Source organism: Eurytemora carolleeae, unplaced genomic scaffold, assembly GCF_000591075.1.
Source record: "Eurytemora carolleeae unplaced genomic scaffold, Eaff_2.0 scaffold1521, whole genome shotgun sequence".
Taxonomy (NCBI): Eukaryota; Metazoa; Arthropoda; class Copepoda; order Calanoida; family Temoridae; genus Eurytemora; species Eurytemora carolleeae.
The window spans coordinates 40,418-56,724 of record NW_019397462.1 but is presented as its reverse complement, the minus strand read 5'-3'; the positions used below and the strand labels follow the sequence as shown (position 1 = coordinate 56,724).

The 16,307-nt window shown below is 32.8% G+C and overlaps 2 protein-coding genes across 2 annotated transcripts in view; one reads left to right on the top strand and one right to left on the bottom strand.

Annotated features, from left to right (window-relative positions):
- Positions 1–16,307, top strand: part of LOC111714433 (nuclear export mediator factor NEMF) — a 30,235-nt gene extending 13,928 nt beyond the window's left edge. The window contains exons 17-32 of the mRNA XM_023489537.1: positions 492–588; positions 774–890; positions 6,097–6,173; positions 6,360–6,395; positions 7,240–7,386; positions 8,560–8,624; positions 9,555–9,645; positions 10,659–10,854; positions 12,077–12,206; positions 12,448–12,691; positions 13,124–13,249; positions 14,184–14,289; positions 14,627–14,710; positions 14,988–15,075; positions 15,728–15,772; positions 16,202–16,307. Of these exons, the coding sequence (XP_023345305.1) occupies positions 492–588; positions 774–890; positions 6,097–6,173; positions 6,360–6,395; positions 7,240–7,386; positions 8,560–8,624; positions 9,555–9,645; positions 10,659–10,854; positions 12,077–12,206; positions 12,448–12,691; positions 13,124–13,249; positions 14,184–14,289; positions 14,627–14,710; positions 14,988–15,075; positions 15,728–15,772; positions 16,202–16,265 (1,713 nt within the window). The 3' untranslated portion in view covers positions 16,266–16,307. The remainder of the gene's footprint in view (positions 1–491; positions 589–773; positions 891–6,096; positions 6,174–6,359; positions 6,396–7,239; positions 7,387–8,559; positions 8,625–9,554; positions 9,646–10,658; positions 10,855–12,076; positions 12,207–12,447; positions 12,692–13,123; positions 13,250–14,183; positions 14,290–14,626; positions 14,711–14,987; positions 15,076–15,727; positions 15,773–16,201) is intronic.
- Positions 1,726–3,835, bottom strand: LOC111714430 (DNA-directed RNA polymerase II subunit RPB1). Its single transcript, XM_023489534.1, has 2 exons — positions 3,740–3,835; positions 1,726–2,769 (listed from the first exon to the last, which is right to left on the bottom strand). Exons 1-2 carry the CDS (start codon positions 3,743–3,745, stop codon positions 1,798–1,800), a joined length of 978 nt encoding a protein of 325 aa, XP_023345302.1. The 5' UTR covers positions 3,746–3,835; the 3' UTR covers positions 1,726–1,797.

Sequence of the window (16,307 nt, the reverse complement as noted above, 5' to 3'; positions counted from 1 at the left end):
TACAGTGACATCAACAAATCTGCGGAATAGAAAAAGGACATTTAAGCAATTTTAAGCGTATTTGATGTTTTTTGAAATCCACTTAATTAATTAAATGGGTCTGTGTACACTGCACAATTGATGTGTTTCATGTTTCAGAAGACCTTGTGATTGCTTTAACGTTTTTTAAATTTCCAAAATCTTAAAGATTAGTCTAGTTTTCTTAATTCAAATCCTTTAATTTTTACAATTTGAATTTAATTTACATCTGTTTTTTTCTGTGGGTTCCTCTAGAAAGATATTTTTAAAACAATTTCTGTTTTATGATTCGAGCAGTACACATGCAGTACACATTTCTGAAGTGTAGACACATACACAAAAACTGGCCAAAGTTCACAATGACACGTAAAGTGTATATTCATGGCTCTAAATGTACTTTCAACCCCGATCCCATTGGGATCGGAAATGGAATTATATGGAGCCCTGTCTGATACTTGATGATATTATTCTAGGAGATGGCAACAATCTCGAACATCAACAAGGCGAGGAAAGTCTACTGGTTCGAGAAATTCTTCTGGTTTATTACTAGCGAAAACTTTCTTGTCATAGGTAAGTGAAATTTGACAGGGGGGGGGGGCGGACAGGAATTTTTTAGATATAGAGAGAGATTTACAGATAAATCGTAGAATTACAAATTCCCAATACCAATCAAAGTTTAGTCTAGATATTGAATTGAGCATTTTTAATAGTTTAAAGGTTTATAATACTTTTAAGTTTGACAATTGTACAATTAGGTGGAAGAGATGCCCAGCAGAATGAGCTAATTGTAAAACGGTACATGAGGGAGGGAGATATTTATGTACATGCAGATTTACACGGAGCTTCAAGCATTGTTATTAAGAATCCAACAGGTAGTTATTTAACTTCAAAGGGTATGGTGGAGTTGGCACATTTGATGTAGGGTAGACATCAAAAATAGACATCAAAAATAGACATCAAAAATAGACATCATAACTAGACATCAAAAATAGACATCAAAAATAGACATTAAAAGCAGACACAAAAAATAGACATAAAAAATAGACATAAAAAATAGACACAAAAAATAAACATCAAAAATGCTAAAACATTTTAAAAGTGACGAATCATTAATAGTCGCTTCATTTTCTGACATTTTTGAATTTTGAAAAATTCGGAAATAATGGCTAGATAATATGCAAAATATAGATTTGCTATTCATAAAAACTTATCAAAAAAAACTTACTTATTAATTCTGATGGGCTATTGCTTAGTTCAAATTAAAAAAGAATTTCAAATTTTTTGTGAACTATGAAACGTTCCACAAATTTCCGAGAAGTTTTACAAATTTCAATATTGTTTTTTTCTAAATCTTTGCTGTCCTTACTCTTTGCCAAATTATAACCTTGAGGAAAGATTTATGCGAAAAATTAACCAAAAAATGTTTTTAAACCAATCATTAGTTGGTTAGGGTTTTTTTTTTCTTTAGTATCATTAAAGCAAACTTTTAGAAATACAGTTTTGAAATGTTGAAACCTTCACAGATTTTGTTGGGCAAGTCCAAACCCCTTCATAGAACTAGAAAAATTAATCAACCTATTGCCGACCACTACTGACTGAAAACATCCACTTTCCACAAAGTAAATATTACTATTATATATTGCGCAAAGTACCGTAGAAGATTAGGAATCAATGTAATTCCATTATAAAGCAGACAAAGCATGAAAATAAAGTTGAATAAGTTATATTTAAATAAATAAATAAAAAGAAATTTAAAAAGTTGTAAATTGCTCTTTGTTCTTAACGGCCATATCCACTGGACTCAGATTCAAAGACTGGAATACGGGTTGGAACAGTTCTTGTTTTGGTGTAGTCACTGGCAGGAGTTGGGTTAGGTACAGCTACGTAGGATGTTGTAGGAGCATAGGAAGGAGAAGGGGTTGGTGCAGATCTGATAGGAACAGCATTGTAAGATGAGGTTGGGGTGTAGCTGGATCCTACATCATATCTTGCTTCTCCTGAGTAGCTGACATCAGCAACATATCCACTGGTCTCATCATCAACCCTGTAGTTGACAGTTTGGATTCTTCCATCAGGGAGAGCAACAGAGTAGGACCCGGAGGTGGAGTAACCGTTGTTGGATTCTGCATGGTTGAAGTTAGCACCGGAATATGAGTCTGCAACACCATAGTTGAAGGAGTAAGCGGAGGCATTGTCAGTGTAGGTTGGGGCAGTATGGGCTCTGGCAGAGGTTAAGGTATGGCTTGGAGTAGAATGGGTTCTGGTGATGGTGTATGAAGGGGTTGGGGTAGCAGAAGTGTAGGTTGAAGGTGTACCACGAGCTGGGGAAGAAGAGTAGGTAAAAGAAGGAGCAGAAGCAAAGTAAGGTGCAGGCGTGGCATAAGTTCTTACCGGAGTAGCAGGATAAACATTCCCTTGTGTTGGAATATATCTTGTGGCTTGAGTGGGGGTAAAAGACGCTTTGATTGTAGAAGGTATGTATCTAGTAGTTTGTGTTGGATAGGACAGAGTAGGCGAGGCATAGTTAGAAGTTAAGGAAGAGGATCTGATTGGGATAAAGGTTGATACAGGGGCTGATGCATGAGATCTGACCAGTGCACTTGGTGAAGGGGAGAAGGTTCGGAAAGGAGTTAGACCATTCTGCTTATGCTGGTGCTGACCAAGCTGCTGGTGCTGGTGCTGGTGCTGGTGCTGGTGCTGATGCTGATCACCACTTGCAACAGCAATACTCAGTAGAACTAAAGCACAACCCTGAAATATAAAATATTTGGATACTGGTATAATGAAAGATATTTGTAAGTGAACAATTTGCGTGCTTCTTTCATATTTTCAATAACAATAACATTTTATTCCCCTCTGCATGAAAAGTGTTAAATGTAAAAAAGGAATTCAAGACTGCCTTCTAAAAAGTTAACAAAGATTTTGAGTACATTAATTAAGTTTTTTATTCAATGATTGTTTAGTTTTAAAAAAATGGTTAAAAATCATGTCTTACATCTTTAATTTTTTTAAATATAGTTTAAATATAGTTTTTGCTTCTAGAAAGTATTTAATTTAAAACAATTTTCAAAGTATCAATAGCTTAGTTTAAATTTGTTCTCTTCGTTTGAGCATCTTTTAACATTGAAAACCATATAAGGAATTTTAAACAATATTTTTAAAAAAATTTACATTTGAGTTGCAAATATATTTTCTCTATTTAAACTATTTCTACTTTTATTCTTATTTTATCAAAACATATAAACAGGAATTAACTAAATAGAATTATTTTAAACAAATGTATTTTTTAAGCAAACACAAACGGTCTTGTTTTGACAATTGAGTAAAATCAATTATGTGATAATGGATTTCAGTTGTTTACATTCCTCATTACAAAATGTCAAAAGTGGAACTATGAATTTTTTTTACTTAGATAAAATAATACCGAACATTGAAAATTATGAGAGAGTTTTAACATACAATTGTAGGCGATTATACCAATTTAATAAAGACGACTTTTTTTGTTATGTTTTGATTGTTTTTTTTTCGAATTACAAAATGACATGTAATGAAAGAGAAGCTTTTTTAATCTTTTCTTGACTTTTGTTTATGTGTATATATATGCTGTTTTACAGCTTGATTTTAATTAAAATTGAAAAGTGGCCTTCCTTATATTGATATAAACGCCAACCATTGTAGAAAAATAAAGATTTATAATGATTTAATTTATATCACTTTATACCTTCATGTTATGTTCCTAGTTTTAGAAGAACTAATTATTTGTTCAAATTTTTCCCTTATATACAAATTTTATGTTGAAGTTTTAAACTGGTTTCTGGGCCAATCGACGCTACTTTGGAGTCTTAATAAATAGCTGGCGACAATTTTATGATTAGCGCACGCGCCAACAAATCCGATCTTCGTCGGACATTCTGAAAGGGACTGTAAGCGTAATTCTAAGTTACTTACAACGGTACCCTTGAAAACTAATTTGTCTGATCAAGTATGAATGAAAAAATATCCTTATTTGGGTTTATTCAAAATGATCATTTACTTTTGTGGTTTCTCTGCAATTTCTTGCTTTTAAGAAGTAATAGTGAAATAATCAGAATGTAATACCTACCGAGTCAGAAAACCGACGTACATTTTTAATCAGATTAAGGTTTCAAGGGTACCGTTGTGAATTAGGCACTGTCATCTTCGAATGAAGGGTCACATTAAATTATGCTTTCAGACCCTTTAAAGTTATTCAGAGTACCGGTATATTAATAATACAATATTAAAGGTCGTGAAACCGGTGATATCCAACTTTAAACCTGTTTTTTCATTGGTTCTTATTATTGTCAAGAAAATCTCAAACGTACATTCTTCAGAGGCGTATTCCGGGGGGGGGGCTTGGAGGCTTAGCCCCCCGCCTGGATCAGTGAAATCCATGGTTTTCAGGAGGGTTTTTGGGCCCCAACGGGTGCTGAGCCCCCTCTCCTAAATATGTTTTTAAAGACCCCCTGGAAAAATTTCTGAATACTCCCCTGACATTCCTGATTGGCACTTCCCCAGTTTTAAACTGGTATTACAGGAACTTAAGCATCATTGGTCATACTTATTTATGCGATATTCCACTCAATTCAAACTATTGGATTGAGATATTTTACCGTTATGCAGATTATTTTGTGTAAAAATTCAGCCATATTGATTCTACATTCTTGAAATTATTTCATTCTTCTTTTTTATACAACTAATGATATTCATCCAATTATTTTATTTCAGCTAGTTCTCCATTTTCATCCCATTTCTATTCATCTACTTGCCCTTATTTTCATCCCATTTTTTATTAACATCCCTGCATTTTGTATCCATCCAAATCTTCATTTTCATCCATTTTTTATTCATCCAATTCTACATTTTCATACCATTATCCATTATCCATTCATCCTAAATTCTTCATTTTTATTCCATTTTTTATTCATCCAATTTTACATTTTATCCAATTTTTTATTAATCCAATTCTTCATATCATTCAATTTCTATTCATCCAATTCTTTATTTTCATCCCATTCTCTCTTCATCCATTTCTTCATTTTCATTCGATTTTCTATTCATCTATTTCTTCTTTTTCATTCGATTTTCTATTCATCCAATTTTTCATTTTCATTCTAGGTTCTACTCTTCTAATTCTCCATTTTCTATTAATCCTCATTTCCCATTTATCTCAATTTTTTTTAAATTGCAATTTCTATTCATCTGATTCTTTCTCCAATTTCTGTTTAGTTTTTAAATTATCAATTGTTAGAAGGATCTCTGTTGTAAATATAATTGACTCTATATTTTAAAAAGAGTTATACACCCAATTCACAATGGTGTTCTTTAATCCTCTATCTGAGTACTAATGATAAAGATATCTATTTTTTTCATACTAAATCGTGTTTACATTGATCGAGAATGTTCAAGCTCTCACATAAAATACTTCTTTTACTTTTACCTTTACTTCTTTTGAACTAAAGTTAGAAACAAGCTCATTGTAGTTTTCGAATGTATTTTCGAGGGCTACAAAAAATGTAAACGTGAATTTGTAATTTAATACCAAATGTGTTGCGACACTTCAAATTTGGCCCAGTCTTGAAAATTGTTTAACAGCTTGGATTTATGTTCATCAATTCTGACAATTTCATTCGTTGTCTCTGTGGCATATTTACAAGTAACATCTTGAAGTTAAAAGTAGTCAATTTTCAGCAGTAAAAATAAGGATGCATTATATTAGGTTTGATGGTAGCGTTGTCAATGAACCTATTAATGAAGAGTCACAAATTACTTCTATAGTTATTAGTTATACTCTATACTGATGTTAGGTACTTTCCCAAAGGCATTTTCAAAGAGATGTTAGGTCTTTTCCCAAGTGGCAACTAACCTCCAACATTTGGGAAGTTGTCACTTAGGAAAAGACATCATCTCGTTAGTTCCTTTAAAAGTCTAGGAAGTCCTGTGCACTTCAAAACTCTGAAATTAGCTGCAAAATTATTAATTGTTTAATGATCTAGGGAGTCCTGTTCCCCCGAAAACTCTGAATGAAGCTGCACAATTATTAATTACTAAATGATCTAGGGAGTCCTGTTCCTCCGAAAACTCTGAATGAAGCTGCACAATTTGCAGTTTGCTTCTCTGCTGCTTGGGATAGCAAGGTATTATTATAATTGTCTGTAATTGTTTTTAAAATAAATGTAATATTGTTATTGTTAAAGTGCTATTGTTATATTTATATTGTAATTGCTGTGATATTATTTCTATTTTTATTGCTATTGCTTTATCGTTTACTTTTCATGAAATAATTCATTCATTCCTTGTTTATTTTTATTTTATTTGTAAAGGTCATCACCTCTGCTTACTGGGTATATCCAGATCAGGTCAGAATTTAGAATAATTTAAATAATTTAGGCTATTAGGGCGCTTCGCGCCCCCTTTCCTGGAATTCATTTTAGCTTTTAATTTTTGCTCTAGAAGTCGAGAATTTTAAATCATTTTCAAATTTGGGCGGATTTTCAAAAAAAAATATCAAAATATTTATTAGGATTTATTTTCAATTTTGATGTTCCATAAACCTTTCTTGGGGTCATGTGAGGTCCCACACAAAATTTCGGCACGATCGGTTGAGCCGTGTTGACGTCTATCGGTTACATACTAAAATACAGACACACAGACAAGTACAATATTAATTAAGATATTAAAATTAGAATAAAATATTTGTCATTTATTTAACTAGGCTTTTAGGGCGCTTCGCGCCCATCTTCTAATTAAATTGTGAACATGTTCTTTTTGTGTACATTTTAAAACAAAGAAGAAAATTAAAAAAAATTCGCGTATTTCAAGAATTTAAATTTTTTTACAAAATTTAAAACCTTTAAAACACATTATTTTAATTTTTATCATTCATAAACCTTACATGTGGTCACGTGATGTCCCACAAAAAATTTGGGCCCGATCGGTTCAGCCGTTTTGACGTTTATTGGATACTAACAAACAAAAACAAACAGACACCCAAGCCAAATTTATATATAGATAAGGTTTCTAAAACTGCCTAAACAGGAGAATATTTGACGGTTGGTAGCTTGATGTTGCTGAAACAGGAGAATATTTGACGGTTGGTAGCTTGATGGTCCTTAATATTGTATTATCAGGTTTCTAAAACTGCTGAAACAGGAGAATATATGACGGTTGGTAGCTTGATGCTCCTTAATATTGTATTATTAGGTTTCTAAAACTGCTCAAACAGGAGAATATTTGACGGTTGGTAGCTTCATGGTTCGAGGGAAGAAGAACTATATGCCCCCCGCCAACCTTGTCATGGGTTTTGGATTCCTGTTCAAACTTGAAGAGTCTTCAGTAGAGAGGCATAAGGTACACTTTTAAACATCTAAGGCACTTAACATTTTTTCAAGAGAAAATATCCCGAAAACATTTTTTATGCCGCAACTTCTCAAATGTACCTTTCACAAATAGTAATTTCACATATTTCATAGCTGTTGTAAATTATTTTCATTCTTCATTGATCATTTGTTATAAAAAGGAATCAAAGTCTTTGCCAGAAGCTGACATTTTTACTCGCTATATCTTTGCTTTAATGTTATAGCTTTCAAGATTACTGTGGTGAATCGGACATGCCAATTGATATACATAAGGTCATTGGACATAATATTTACATTCCTTTCAAGCCACGCAAAACTAACTAAAGCAAAGCATTTAAAAAAAATAGTCACGTGTTCTAAATTTCAAAATTTAGCTTAGAAAGCTCGATGTTTAATGATTCTAATGCGAAAGCCATTTCCCTTCCCCTGTTTTATGAAATTGTATCCGATTATTATAATATTATTTATTTTGAGAATGATTGTTTTGAAACAAATTAAATGACGACGACATTCGTAACTAGCTTTAAACTTTTGCTTAATGTTTTAGAAAGGTTTTTTTTTTAATGCATATCAAGTAAAGGCGTAAAATTAACTTTACATAATTTAGAAGAAAAAAGGCAACCGTCTAACCGTTTTTTTTGTGGGGGTAACCCAGTTTCTGATAATGTTTAAATATCGTTTAATTTTCGTTTGATTATCGTTTAATTAACGTTTAATTATAGCGTCATTTTTTTCGTAAGAAGTTGTAGATTGGTTTCATTGCTGAAAGAATATACCCGTAGATGTCTAAACAGACGAATAGAATAGTTTCTTTTGATGCCATTTTAAAATTATTTGAAGAACCTATAAGGGTTAATCAAAAATATTGAGGCTTTTGAGACGACCCAATGGAATTTATATTTTGCTTGCATATAAATGGTTGCATGAATCTGTTAACTTTTTTGGGAAATCAAATTATCCTTAAAACAATCAAAATACCCAAGGCTTTAGAATCAAATTCAACATTTAGATCGTAATAAAGATTAAAGTCTCATCCTTTGTGTGCTACCATGTGGCCTCTATGTTAACTGTAGCATTGGTAATTTATTAGATGGGGGGGTCCAAAAATCGTTCTCTAGGACGGACCCGTAGCATTAAGACGACTTTAAATATTGGTATTTTTTAGAATGAAAGGAGGGTTCGAGGCCTGGAGGATACTATGTCAGTTGTCAGTCAATCCACAGATATTGGGTATACATGTACACTTTCTTTATTTAATGGGTCTGTAAGTGTAATTTCAAGTGACTCCCCTTGCAAAGATGTCAATGTCCGATTTACAACGGTACCCTTGAAACATGTGACTGATCATATTCTCATTAATATCTACGAAAACACTTTTATTGTTGAATAATTTGTTTTCAAGCTATTTTAAGTTCTAAAAATATTAATATTACTTTTTAGAATTGACAGAAAATAAGCTTTTTTCTTCAAATCTTGGAAACCGATTTGAATTCAAAATATTCAGAAATCAACGCATCGGCTGTGTTGAGTTCACACTATACGCAGCGTTCACCGCGTAATCTATTTGAATGGTTTGACTTTAATAGAGAAAGATGGTTTGCAGGCAACGCTGGGTTCCCAAGATATTAAATAAAACACGGATGTTATTTCCACATTTTTTGGAAAATATTTTTTCCTTCAAATGATATCACAACCATCAAAATTGCAGGAAAAGAAATATTTTAAAAACGTTAAGCTTTTTAAATAAAAAAATTAGATGAGCATACTGCATAACACTGAGATTGAATATGTTTCGAAATAAATCTGCAAGAAAGATGCACTGTAGTGTGTTAAAAAAATCATGAATTTGGCAACTTGAGAGGAGTGTCCTGAAATAAATCTGCAAGAAAGATGCACTGTAGTGTGTTCAAAAAATCATGAATTTGGCAACTTGAGAGGAGTGTCCTGAAATAAATCTGCAAGAAAGATGCACTATAGTGTGTTAAAAAAATCATGAATTTGGCAACTTGAGAGGAGTGTCCTGAAAAGTTTTCAATATGTCCAAGATGTGCGGAACGTTGTACACTTAAGCTTTTAACTTATTAACTTTTAATTGTATATCATAAGTATGAAATTTTTTAACAAATAAAAAAATGTAAAAAATCTATATTTTTCTTTCAGGACTGTTGATGACCTTGAGGCTACCAAGGACGGGGAGGAGGATCAAGAAATAGAGTTAGAGGACGGAGACTCTTCAGAGGATGAAGAGAAGGTAAAACTAAGGAAGATACACCAGAGCCCGCGATTAAAAAGCTTGGTCTCTAGTGTTAATTCTGTAGACCCAGGTTTAAGGATCAATCTTAGACTCAACTTATGAATCAGCTGACGACAGCTTGTGTAACGTGATCGACAGCTGCCAGCTCTTAGACTTGACTTTATGATTAGGCCCAATGAAAATATAACCGACCCTCGTTGAGTCTAGTGGTGAATTAGTTTCAATGTAGAGTCTTATTCTATCGAATCCCGGAATCTGCCAATTTCAACTATGAAAATCCGCAAAATACAATATTTAACCGGTTTAATGGAAAATTACTAAGCTCCCAAAGCTCGAGTTTTAATTTAGTCTCAATGACAGCTATGACATGAGTCTTATTTTCACGAATTCTTTAATAGCGGGCTCAGGAACCCCGTATCTTTGTTTACATACAAAGTGTACTGCAGTTTCTAGGAGGAATGTTAACAATCTGTGCTCAGATCATTCCATCCTGAAACTACTTTACAGTTAATTTGTAAACAAAAATATTCCTGCTGTATCTTCCTGAGGTTTACTATCCCCAAAGAAATTTCAAGTTAAACCCTAACCCCCCCCCCCCCACCCCCTCCTGTAAAAAAAACACGCATTTTCTCAAGTGTTCTGTAAAATGTGCATATCATTTACCCATTTTTTTTTTTTAAAGACAAAAACGTTATCATTAATGGTCCTGTTCAGAAGGAAAACTTATACCCTGCCCCCCCCCCCCTTCTTCCTGTATAACAGAAGAAACTAGCAAAGAGAACAATCAAAAATCTCAAACAGCTTGAAAGTAAATCTCAAACAGCTTGAAAGTAAATCTCAAACAGCTTGAAAGTAAATCTCAAACAGCTTGAAAGTTATTAGGCCTTGTTTCAATCTTATTTTAATAATGTCATCTCGGGTTTGAATAAGGGATAGTAGGTCTTCCCTAAAATGTCTGATTTTATTTGATTTTATTTATTATTTTTCCAGTTGTTAATGATCTTATTCAGAAGGAAATCATGGATTCCATACCAGAGGAAGCTAGCATAGAGGATGAAGAGGACGATGAGAAAGTAAAGGACGATGAGAAAGTAGAGGAAGATGATAAAGTAGAGGACGATGAGAAAGTAGAGGGCAATGAGAACGCAGATCAGGAAGAAAAGAATTATGAGATGGAAGAAGTGGAAAATGAGAGAAAATTTTCAGGTTTGATCATATACCATTTACAAAATGTAACACAGTTTTTTCAGACATGATTTAGTTTTCTCATCTCGGGGTTGTAAAGTGGAAGGATGACACCCTGAGAGTCTGATTTAATTTATGCCATTGTTACCACCCAATGATGACCCTTAGGGCCAGAATTATGATGCGTTGACTTTAAATATTAATTTGGTTTCGCCAGAAAAATCGATGTCTTGTAAGTTTGGTGAATTTCACTGTCCAATTTAAAAACCCGGTTTCGATGGTCGTACAAAGGTTTAAAGGGTACTGGTGTGAATCCAACATGCTATTTTAAAAAATTCAGGATCACTTGAAATTGCGACTACTTACAGTGAAAACCTTAATAACGAATACATCGAAAGAATTCATCAAATGACGTATTCTTCACTTTCTGATAATGGAATGTTGCAGATATTTAGTTTATTAATTAAATGATTATATGGAGCTCTTTAAAACTGTTCCCGCATATTCATGTCCATTTATTTATTTTCGCAAATACTGAAATTTACGTAATATAGTATAAAACCATCGAGATATTAGTAATAGAGGGGGCATCTGGAATTTTAGACTTCTTGTTGTACAGCCACTGTACACAATGACCCGATCAGAAATTCTTCCTGGGGGATCATAATTCGTAGATTAGTTTTGAAAGTTATTGTTTGAAAGTGAAGACTACAATATTCAAGCAAAGAAAACAAGTCCATATGGTTTTTGTATAAAAATGAGACATTACAAATAGAGAAAAAAATAAAATCCTTCTCCTTAACCCTATCTCTGGGTACTTGAGAACCAGAATATTAATACCGTACAAATAGATGTACTTAGGATTAAACCCACTGTACTCTATGATACCAACTCAGTCATAAGGAAACATTTTTCGACAAATTTCACTGTACAGTATAAACCTAGCCAGGCAAAATCAGGAGAGTTATGCCCGCCCCCTGTATAAAACTCATTGAAAAATTGTCAAGACGACATTTGATAAATTCTTCCGATGTATTCGTTATTAAGGGTTTCACTGTAGTTATTACTGAATATTTCTTTAGGATTTACTTTTTTTTTAACAAATGAAAAATAAAAGAAAAATTCAACATTTTTTTCTGTGGTTTGCTTATTTTTATGCTAAAGCTGAAAATTAATGAAATAATCACGACTTGGAACTTTTCCCCTTGATTTAAGAATGAACTGAAAATATTTATTTTTTTAGATTTGTCTGTGAATTCCGGAAGTTCCGGAAACCCTCAAGACAAGTCTAATGATGATGAGGCTAAGAAGGAAATTAAGGATGAAGAACTGGATCAATTTCCAGATACAAGTTTAAAAGTAGAATTCAATAGGTGATAAAAAAATGTATTCTCCCTGGAAATTATAATTTTTTGTTGTTGGCTTATAAATATGACTTTGACACGATAAGGGGGCCTGACCAGTAAGTAATTATAGAAAAATATGATATAGAAATGGTGGCCCCTTTTTACAAAACAAACCTCATAAATGTCATTCTACGAATTTAATCCCTTTTTCCTTTATAGTATATTATTTTTGGCAATTATTGGTCTTTTCCTAATTAAATTTGTTAAGATCTGGGAGTGTAGAAGTAAAGTTAAAATCCACCGAATCTACCCAAAAACCGGTTTTGAGCAGTCAAAAATCCGGGAAACCAGAAAAGGGTAAAAAGCCTCCGCTGGCGGGGGTAAAAGAAGAAGCGAAGGAGGAGAAGAAGGGAGGACAGGTGCGAGGGAAAAAGGGGAAGAATAAGAAGATCAAGGAGAAGTACAAGGACCAGGATGAAGAGGAGAGGGAGATGAGAATGAAAATTCTTCAGGTTTTTTTTCTCAATTTTTATTTAAATTTGACATAAATGTTTCTAACGTTATTCTTAAGAAAGCACATGACCTCAAAATGTTAAAATTATGATATTGAAGAGGTGGGGTGTAACTTAAGATTCCTAAAGAAAGCTTTTATTTTGTATTTTCGAGGTCATAAAGTGGTCAGAGTTGATATCAATACAATTAAGACGACTTTTCTAGTTCTAGTTTTGATTTTTTTTTAATTCTTAGTTCACAAGTTACCGAAAATTGAAGCTGTTAATTGACAGCTTCTCAGTGCTTCCTTGTTAAAGTGTATCCACTATCCATGCTGCTTAAAAGCTTGGGAAACATTTAAATCTAAATGCATTTATAAAAAGGTTTTGCCATTTCAATGACCTGTTTTTTTACAACAAAAAGATCGTGTTCATTATCTACGTTTATTCTAGAGCGACGGTAAAGAGAAGGAAAAGAAAAGCAAGAAGAAAAATCAGAAAACAGTTATTAAACCTCAAATCAGAGAAAAGAGACCACCACCACAGAAGGAACAGAATAGTTTAATAATGTTTAATAATGTTAACATTAAAGGGACTGTAAGCGTTATTTCAATTGACCTTCCATGCAAAGATATCAATGCCCGATTCATAAAGCTTTGTCTGATCAAGTATGAATTAAATATGCAAGTTTTTGTTTATTTAAACAATTTATTTTTAGTTGTGGTTTCTTTGCAAAGTGACTTGCGCATTTCTTGCCTTTAAGAAACAATTCATGATGAAATCACAGAAATAAACACTTTTCAAATCAGAACAACGTCATCTTATCAGGTTAAGGTTTCAATGGTATCGTTGTAAATTGGGCAGTGTTATAATTGCATGAAGGTTCACTGGAATCTACGCTTACAGTCCCTTTAAACTCATTCATAAGTTTAAACACGATTTTACCAAAGTTAATCCAATTAGTATTGCTCGGATTAAGTCGAGCTCCAAGGGACTGCAGCCGTTATTTCAGTTTATCCTCCATGTATTGCGTACTATTCACAAGGGTACCCTTTAACCTTCCCTTGCGGTTTCTCTTAAAAATTAGAGATTACTGCAGCAGTGACAAAAAAGGAAAATGTAAGACTTAACGCTTAAACGCGCTTGGGATTTCACTCAGATAAAGGATTTAAGGGCATTGTTGTTAATGGGACTTACTACTATTTAAATATACAGGGTTTTCCACAATGTATAAGACTAAAGAGCCATCTGTACGGAATTTATCTATCTGTTTCCTTATAATTATGATTCCCTGCAACTGTAAACCTTGTTTTTTTCTTTGCCAAATCATTAATAAGCCATCAAAATACTATTTAAGGCAGACGATTTATTTCAACCTTGAGATGGCTATATTCAAGAGTTTTAGGTCGTCTTTACAGTCTCATACTTTTTGGGTAACCCTGTAGAATGACTTGAACGTATGTATGCAGTCCCTCTCATGACTCTGACTTATTTTTAAACTATTGTTGTCCAGAAACCAGGGGGAGGGGAAGGGGGAGATGGAGGGGAGGGAGGGGAGGAAGAGGAGAAGGAGAAAGTCGTCGTCAATGACGAGACCGACATGCTCGATAGCTTGACAGGTAACAAGACTGACATGCACGATAAGGGTACAGATAATGACGAGGTTGACATGCTCGAATTTCGATTGAATTGCAGGCAGCCTAATTTATCATCATTATTATTATTATTACCATTTTATCATTATTATTATTATTATATCTTTTATGAACACCTGTACTTGCGGATGAACTACTATTTGCTGTACCAGTGTTTGCCCCCTACTACTTATAAACTGTACATTACTACTGTACACTTATAAAGTGTACCGTAATACAGTACAGTTATAGGCTGCACAGTACTACAGTACACTTATAAACTGTACAAATCTACATTTCACTGTACTCTTGTATCTTGTAGGAATACCAGTACTTGAGGATGAACTATTATTTGCTGTACCTGTATGTGCTCCCTACAGTACACTTATAAACTACAAATATAAAGGTATAAAATATTTATTTTAATAAAAGTACATGGGGTTGTCCAATGCCCACAAAGAAACAAGATTTTAAAAATAAATATTTAAATTTACTCTTGAAGACACTACTCAAAAATGCTTCAATTGTTTCTAACAAATATTCCCTTTTTTTAAATGTACTGAGAGAAGAGAAAAATGTTTAGTGGAAGGTGAGTTAATTTCAAGATAATATATTTTCCCAGAGTGTAGAAACATTTTCTGTTAGCGAACTTTTCCTGTAATTAATAAATAATTAAATATTAGTAAAACTAACGCCTGGAACTGGGAAGCGAGGAAAGGCCTGTAAAACTGCTTTAAGTATGTTTACACTGGATAAATCTGCATCACCAAGGCAATTCATCATTTTTATTCAATCATTTAAAAATTAAAATTTAAAAAGAATTAATTTTCTTATTTTACGTTAAAAATATCATTAAATTTGAAATGATACGAATCCATCTTAAAACTCTAAAAATGTCTAAATATTCAACAACAAAAAGATAAATTTAATTTTCACATGCACGAAACACGACAGTAGCAGAAGGACTTGAATATTTGAAATAATTTACGGCATTTATTCATGAACCAAATATAAGCAAAATTCTAGAGTTTAATAGCCATAAAATACCCTTGGTCTTAGCATTTCCAAAATGTGGTCTTAGCATTTCTTGTGCTCTTAATACTCCTTGAGATATCATTAATGATTAATATTGTTAAGATTTTGAAAATTTTGGTTTTATTTAATAAAATTAAAATCTGAACGAAATTCTCTAAATCTCCAGTAATATTGACAGCCCAAAAAATGCATACTACATTTTAGAAATATCAAAAGTAGGAGAATTATGAAGTTATTGTTTCAAGATTCATATATGTAAAGGGATGTTGACGACTATATTTTAAGATCAAAGACGACTTTCGAATCATCTTGTTTCTGTCATGTTTCGTGGGACACCCTGTATATACTTGCCTTGTGAGCATTAGTTTAAAAATGACGAAATTTACAGAGAGAAGGATTTATTTAAATCCGTGAAAGACCAAGATATAGCGAGGTAAGAAAAACAAGAATTATATTTTTTCTTAATTTTTTGAATGAATTGCTAACATATTTAATAATCCTAAAAACTCACTTCATTCCAGATTTAGCAAAGTAACTTCGAGATTACTGTGTGTAAAAATTTGATTTGATTTGATTTGATTTGATTTGAGTGGACTGGACTGGACTGGACTGGACTGGACTGGACTGGACTCGACTCGACTCGACTCGACTCGACTCGACTCGACTCGACTCGACTGGATTTGAATCTTTAAATTTTGTTGTTTTTGTTGTGGCTTGTGCCAGCTTTCATCCATGAAATGTCATTTTTTTTCTTCTATTGTTTATAAAATTCGTTCATTTACGGTATGTTACATTACGTTACTATTCGTGTTTTTAATTTTAGATAAACATTTTAGCTAAAAATAATAATAATATTTTTTAGGAATATTCCCGGGAAAGTTAAACTCTCTGCTCCTCATCTTCAAAAAGTGAAAGGGAAAAAATAATTGTTTTTTTTTCTTGAAAAAATATATTTTTGCATTCCAAAA